General features: G+C 49.4%; 1 protein-coding gene across 1 annotated transcript; it reads right to left on the bottom strand.

Moving 5' to 3' along the window:
* Positions 1-5,459: 5,459 nt before the first annotated feature.
* On the bottom strand, positions 5,460-7,391 carry LOC136538542 (plant cysteine oxidase 2-like). Its single transcript, XM_066530498.1, has 5 exons — positions 7,012-7,391; positions 6,513-6,637; positions 6,238-6,403; positions 5,922-6,137; positions 5,460-5,754 (listed from the first exon to the last, which is right to left on the bottom strand). The coding sequence occupies exons 1-5, from the start codon at positions 7,247-7,249 to the stop codon at positions 5,570-5,572; spliced, it is 930 nt and encodes a 309-aa protein (XP_066386595.1). The 5' UTR covers positions 7,250-7,391; the 3' UTR covers positions 5,460-5,569.
* Positions 7,392-7,594: the final 203 nt, after the last annotated feature.

The raw sequence follows: 7,594 nt of genomic DNA, 5'->3' as shown, positions 1-7,594 counted from the left end.
ATCAATGTATGACGAGTAAAAATAGAAATAACCTCGAGTGCGTCGACCTGGTGTTGTGCAGCGGTCGGCCGTGTGTGAATGGTCGGGCTCTCACTCGTGCTCCGTGCTCGGATCTAGGATAACAAAGACGGGCCAACATGTGTATGGGGCAGCCATCAGTCTATAAGGATTGAACCCATCTGTTGCTAGTGCGACACGTATATTACGAGCCTCATCTACTTTGTCACGATGTTTGTCATTAAAGCGGATCCAAGCTTCACCATCAGATGGATGTACCATCTTGTCAGGATTGTACCGTTTACCATTTTTGTGCCATGTCATCTATTTCGCGGATTTCTTGGTCATGTATAGTCATTGGATCCTCGGTAGGAACGGAAGGTACCATAGGATTTTCACGGGGATCGTAAGTTGCCTCTTCTAGCCATCATCAGAGTCTACCTCCAGGTACCTAGGGGGATTTACACTTTAGACAGAACTTTGTATGCTCGTGTTCTTTCCTAAATAGGACGCACCCATTCAGATAAGCATGTATCTGCTCATACGGCATCTTAAGTGCACGAAGGAGTTTCTGTGACTCGTATATGCCCTTTGGCAGAATGTGGCCCTCCGGAAGCAGGATGCCAATCACGGCCAACATCTTATCGAAGCCTTCTCGACTCAAGTTTAACTCGGACTTCAACCCCATCAAGCGTCCAATGGCATCCAGTTGAGACACTGTTGACCGATCGTGAAGGGGTTTCTATGCCGAGTCCATCATGTCATAGAACGCCTGTGCGGCTGCCTCCATCTCCTCCTTCTCACGTCCCTCATCGAACTGTCCTTGGTGAAAGTCATCTAACATGTCTGCTACCCCCACATCAGTATCAAAAGCCTCCACCCGTGGTCTCACCACCTCCTTTCTCATCTGATGGGCTTCACCATGGTGGACCCACCGGGTGTAGTCCGGCGTAAATCCAGTCTTCACAAGATGTTTACCCATTTCCATCTTGTTTACCCTTCTCCTGTTTCCACATTTGCTGCAGGGACACAAAACTAGGCAATGTCCTTAAGCAGCCTTGCCAAATGCACTATTTAAGAAAGCATCGGTCTTGTTCATTCATTCTATGGTGTAATCACTCTAACTTCTCCAACCCGTGTACATCCACTGACGGTTATCCATCCTCTAACATATGTATCAGCGAGTAATGTAACCATCAATTGCATCTACATGGTGTTTCTACTGTCTAATAGGTGAGGATAGGTCCTAATCCCACTCGCGGATGCGTAGATAAGGTTAGTTTCCATGCTCTACTCCTATCCGAGATAGAATTTCAGCAGCACCTTCCCGCTGTTCTTCAGATACACGTCTTGCCGAAGAAGAGTGCGTATCCGAAGAACAACAGGGAGGTGATGCCAAAACTCTGTCTCGGACCGAAGCAGACCATGGAAACTAACCCATCTACGCATCCGCGGGCTGTCCAAAAAACATGAACAATCCAAAACAGATACGGTCATAGATATGTAAAGATCTGCATACCTCCAACCGTATCTCTTTCGAACGGGAGACGCCTAACTGGGTTACGCGATTTACGACCATGATACGGAAAGAGGGGTTATACCAAGGGTGGCGGCGGAGTCAGGCTAGCGGGGCCGTGGCGGGTCGGTGCAGTGGCGAGGCAACGCGGTGTAGGTAGACCGGCACGGCGACGGAAACTCCAACTCGGCTCCGACGGGCTCTTCTCTACAAAAATGAAACAAAATACTGTCATTTAAAAAAAATTCGGCAGAACCTCCCGTGCACGGTGAGGTTTCCAAAACCTGCAAAAAACAACGGCACGATGGCCGACAAGCACATATGTCTCAAGAGAAGCCATGTAGTTTGGATATCAATCCATGTAGAAGAATATATCCAAGTAGTACCACTACTTCTACTACTACTTCCACTATTGCTACTACTACTACCACTAGTTCTACTACTACTACCACTACCACTATTGCTACTACTACTACCACTAGTTCTACTACTACTACTACCACTACTTCTACTACTACTATCACTAGTTCTACTACTACTACCACTACTTCTAATACTACTACTACCACTAGCACTACTACTACAACTAATACTACTACAACTATCACTACCACGACAACAAGAGAGAGGGCATACCTGACGGGCGTCGGGGGTAGGGGCAGGCGGCGTCGGGGTCGGGGTCGGGGTCGCCGGAGTCAGGAACGGGGTCAGGCACGGGAGGCGTCAGGGCGGGCGGTCCACGGGGCGTGGCCGGGGGCAGGGCCGGCTCCTACTCCTCCTCCTTCTCCTCCTTCTCCTCCTCCTCCTCGCCTCCTCCTCCCCCTCCTCCTCCTCCTCCCCTCCTCCACCCGCCGGCGTTGGTGGGCCGGCGTGGGCGAGCTGGCCACGCTCGGCCACACGCGGGCATGGGGGCGGGGGCTAGCGGGGGCGGGGGCAGGCGCTGGCGCGCGGCGCGGGGAAGGGCGGCGGCGCGCGGTGGCGGGCGCGGGGGCGGCCGCGGGCGTGGCGCACAGGGAGGGGAGGGCGGCGCGCGGCGCGGGGGCGGGCCGACGTTGGCGGGCGGCGGCGTTGGCCGGGAGCGGTGCGTATGGGGGCTGTCTGTCTGTATGGCTTGGACTGCCTGACCGAATTCGCCTAAGTGCCCCCACCCGCCCCTTTGCCGAGCGCCGGATCAGGGAGGCACTCGGCAAAGAAGGCAACTTTGCCGAGTGCCCCGATGCGGCCGTCAGCATAGATTTTTTTTTGAAATGTGCCCCTATGAAGGCACTCGGCAAAGAGAAAATTTCTAAAAAAAATTCAAAAAACCTCTTTGCCGAGCGCCTTATTCTTGGCACTCGGCAAAGACCCCTTTGTCGAGTGCCATGCCTCGGCGCTCGGCAAAGTTTTTTTTTGTTTTTTGCCTCCAAATTTTTTGTGCAGCCCTTTTTAAGTACTAGGAACTCCTCGTTAGAATTTGGGGATTTTTTGTGTCTTTTTTATATATTTAGTTACTTTATTTCGTTTACTTGAATTTTTTTGAAAAATATAAATTTGAACTGCACGTGGTACGAATAATGGAATTTAATGATTCAAAAAATGATAGTCATGTTACTGAGTGTAGTGTGAGGCCGTATCCAGGAACGGACCCGAAATTTCAGACATCTTGTTCACGAAATATGACCGTGAACTTGCGTGCGAAGTGTTTTTAAATTCTATAAAAAGTAAACGAAGTCCGAAAATCATGAAACTTGTTGAGATGTCGTGATATCGTATGTGGAGGCTATGATAAAAATTTCAGAAGATTTCGTTTACGTTGTCACATACGATGCTTACAAACCAGGGCATCTCTGCATGTGACACGCTGCATGTGACACATACGATACACGAGAGAAAAGAGAAAAGGAGCGTGCAACACAAGACGCAAGCAAGAAAGAAAAGAGAGAAGGAGCGTGCAACACAAGATGCAGTCCACGGCTCCGTGAGCGCTCCGCGTGCTGCGCTCAGCCGCTCGGCCGTTCGGCGTGCGGTGGGTGTCAGCAGCCGGTCCAGCGAGAAGTGCGTGCCCAGACGGTGGCGGTGGCGGATGAGGAGAGGCCCTCGTGCGACCTCCTGCGCGCCGCGCTGGAGTGGCCCGCCGGCCGGCTTGCGGACGAGGTTGAGGAGTCGGCACCGGGCTCAGTCGGGAGAAGACGTGCGGGGGCAGAGAAAGGCGGCGGCATCGCCACCGGGAAGGACGACGGTGGGTGCACAGGATCCAGTGGGAATAGATGGAAACGATGGTGCTATCTTCAGCGCGGACTCGGAGACTCGTATCGGTAGGGATTGGGCGCGCGGAATTTGACAGAGGCGATGGGGACTCCGTGATGAAACCGGGCGGGCGATCAGCGAGGGCGCGCGCACAACGCCCGTAGGACGAAACCCGTCGATATTCAAATCCAGTCAGGTTTCGTGGTGAACGTACGCAAAGCAGCAGTCATATATGGAGAGTATATTCAGTAGCCAGCTACAAAATAAGTTATTTTATAGCCATCTCCATTTACGATAATTTTATATACTAATTTACGATAATGTCAATACATATTTACGATAGTGGGGTTACTATAACACATGGCGATATTTATCGTAACGTTATAATAAATCACTTGGTAAAGAGTTACTATAATCTCATAAATTAACATAGTAATTATCGTAACTCAAAGTGGCTACAGAATAAGTTATTCTATAGCCAGATGTAGAGTAGTAGTTCTATATATATATATATATATATATATATATATATATATATATATATATATATATATATATATATATATATATATATATATATATATGGAGAGGCTATTCAGTAGCCGGCTACAAAATAAGTTATTCTGTAGCCACCTCCATTTACTATAATTTTATATACTAATTTACCATAATATAAATACATATTTACGATAGTTGGGTTACTATAACACATGGGGATATTTACCATAACGTTATATTAAACCACTTAGTAAGGAGTTACTATAATCTCGTAAAATATATATATATATATATATATATATATATATATATATATATATATATATATATATATATATATATATATATATATATATATATATATATATATATATAGAACAACTACTCTATAGCTGGCTACAAAATAACCTATTCTGTAGCCACCTTGAGTTACTATAATTACTATGTTAATTTATGAGATTATAGTAACTCCTTACTAAGTGGTTTACTATAACGTTATGGTAAATATCCCTATGTGTTATAGTAACCCAACTATAGTAAATATATATTGACATTATCGTAAATTAGTATATAAAATTATGGTAAATGGAGGTGGCTACAGAATAACTTATTCTGTAGCTGGCTACTGAATAGCCTCTCCCTATATATATATATATATATATATATATATATATATATATATATATATATATAGTGAAGAGCGTCGTTTGCGTACGAATACACATTTCGCTATCTAGCGTGGAATATATATGTCGACGCTCTTCACTTGTACAATTCAGAGTGGAAAACGGATACATCAGAGTTGGTTCCTTTAACTGTTCGGCCTTCGGAGGACTTCAGCGTTGCGAGCATGGTTCAATGTAATAGGGCATAGTCTTTATCCTTAGATTTGCTTATGCCTCGTCCATGCATGCATGTCTCATGTCTGCCACCGCCCACCGTTATCGACATAGACAGAATTATGCATGTCGATCAGCGACATTATTCCCTCAAATCCGGCCGCCACCACCTCTCATGACCACATCTAAAGCCTTAGAAGAGGTATCCAGTGCAGAGAGGACCGATAGAGACCGGCCACGGACTGCGCCATGAACCGGATCAACGATAAAAGGAAAACGAGTGCTGGTGGACACGCACTCTGAATTCTGAAACGTACACTCGTGTATCCATTAGCTCGTCCGCTGTCGGTCGACCCGGACATGACATTTGCACACGCCACACATCTTCCCAACAGCTAGCTGCACGGAGGGACATTTTGCAGTTTTGAACACGCTACACATGCATGCATGCATCTGTGCTGCATATATGTACATCACTAACTACTAGTATCTCTCATGGTCCCTGCTGCCAAGAGTCAACTGAAGGCCGCTTCTTCCACAGGATCGGAGGGCCCCTATACGGCACCTCGTACATCTGCAGCTCCTTGGGCTTGCGCGTCTCCAGCAGCCACCCCAGACGCGGCTTCTGCTCATCATCCGTGGCAGCAGGGACGACGTCGCCGTCCCCGGCGGCCTCATCTGCGCTCGAAAGATGCATACATATAAATAACCGAGGTTATAATATATGTACTATATATATGCATGTTAGCGAATCGGTTCAAATCTCTATAGTTCAGATTGATTATGATGTTTGTGATGATATCAGGTAGGAGCAGCAGCAGGAAGTAGTTGCATTATATTACTACCTGCATCGTCGTCGCGATGATGATGGCGGTATGGCAAGTCCTGGTAGTAGGTGCAGTCCCGGTCCCCGGAGTAGGGCGGGCCGAGGACGTCGAGGACCGCGCACACCGTGGCGGCGGCGAACCGGTGCATGTTCCCGCCGGACTCGGGGAACAGCACCAGGGCGTCGCACGGCGCGCTCAGGTCGGCGTCCACCACCCGCTTCGCCAGCCTCAGTACTACGGGCATATGCAGCCAGTAGCTAGGCAGTCAGTAACTCAGTATATATACAGCACAACCAACTGATCAGGCCTGGTAGACAGAAGAAATTAAACTTACGGCGATCGCCGCCGCCGCCGACGGCGGCGGGAGGGCCGTCTTCTGCGTCGACCCAGTCGTACGACGTGACGTTCAGCGAGCCGAGGAGAAGCTTGCTGAACACCGTCATCCCGGGGTGGTCGTGCAGAGGGATCACCGCGCCTGGGGGCAGCAAGAAGACGACGATCTGCATGCAGATATCACAAGCATGATGGCCAAGAAATACTCCTGTTTATCAGTAGGCTCGTGAAGTTAACGCATGCATTTCAGTTCAGCTGGATGATCGTATCCCGTACCGAGAAGTTTTTGCATTTGTAAATGGTGGTTCGTGTGATGATAGGATTAGGATGTGTTCGAGGGAAGGAAGCCGCGGCGGCCTTGGTGACAGCTCTCAGGTGCACATCTTCTGCTCCCATCTTGTCTGCAAAGGAAAGGACATGCATGATGATTGGCAAACTGAACAAGGCAGACTCATATTGATTGTTGGTAATTTGGTATTCCTATATAGAAGCCCGATCGAAATGCACAATACAGGCCGGCCGAAGCCGAATTGAAGGCTGATGACGAGGGCGTCGATAAGATCGATGTTCCTTTCGAGTAAGAACAAGATTACTAGCCGTGTCGGCTGATAATAAGGTTTACACATCTCGCATGCACAGATCAGAGATTTCACACCTTTCAATCTGCACAGCTTTTAGCTTGAAGTGCCAGAGACTGCTACTGATGGCAATTACAGCTTATACCGAGCATCATGCAATGCGATGGCTAATGATGAGGGCGGGGCGGCGTACGTACCGAGGATGTCTCTGATGAGGGCGACGTCGTCGTGCGCCGGCACGGTCCCGGGGCCTCCGAACGCGCGGCGGCACGCGGCAAGCAGCCTCTGGAGCGGCGCTGGCGCGGTCGTCGTGTCCACCTGCACGCGCCGCCGCACGCTCACGCCGCCGCTCCGGCGCCTGCCAGGTGCATCCCTCCGCCGCCTCTTGACCGTGGCCGGCGGGGCGCCGCCGTTCCCTTCCACTGTCGTCTTCATCAACACGTTCGTACGTACAAGCCCCCAACAGCGAACAGCTTGTAGCAGCGGCAGCAAGAACCGATCAAGATCAAGATCTGCCTTTCCAGCAAATTAAATCCGGTGTTGCGGTGGCCGGTGGGGTTTAAATTGACGGCCGAGAGCTCCCTTTCCGTTGTCCACAGATCCCTCGCACCGACGAAAGCATTCAAGAACCGCGGCGCGGCCGGGAATGATCAGGAGCATGCGTGGGGTGGGGAGCAGAACCAGCACGTTAGTATAAAGGCAGCTAGTTCGGACTCGGGCAATCCCAGCGGGTGCCTGGGTGGGTGGTGTGGTGAAAAACCGCGGGCGATGGACATGCAG

Source organism: Miscanthus floridulus, chromosome 2 (assembly GCF_019320115.1).
Source record: "Miscanthus floridulus cultivar M001 chromosome 2, ASM1932011v1, whole genome shotgun sequence".
Lineage (NCBI taxonomy): Eukaryota > Viridiplantae > Streptophyta > Magnoliopsida > Poales > Poaceae > Miscanthus > Miscanthus floridulus.
Note: the sequence above shows the minus strand (reverse complement) of the source record. Positions and strands in the feature narration are given on the sequence as shown.

Coding starts and splice junctions, on each gene's coding strand:
- LOC136538542 (XM_066530498.1), bottom strand. CDS start 7,249: ATGAAGACGACAGTGGAAGGGAACGGCGGCGCCCCGCCGGCCACGGTC. Junction 6,638..7,011: donor CCTCATCAGAGACATCCTCG/GTACGTACGCCG, acceptor TTTCCTTTGCAG/ACAAGATGGGAGCAGAAGAT. Junction 6,404..6,512: donor ACAAATGCAAAAACTTCTCG/GTACGGGATACG, acceptor ATCTGCATGCAG/ATCGTCGTCTTCTTGCTGCC.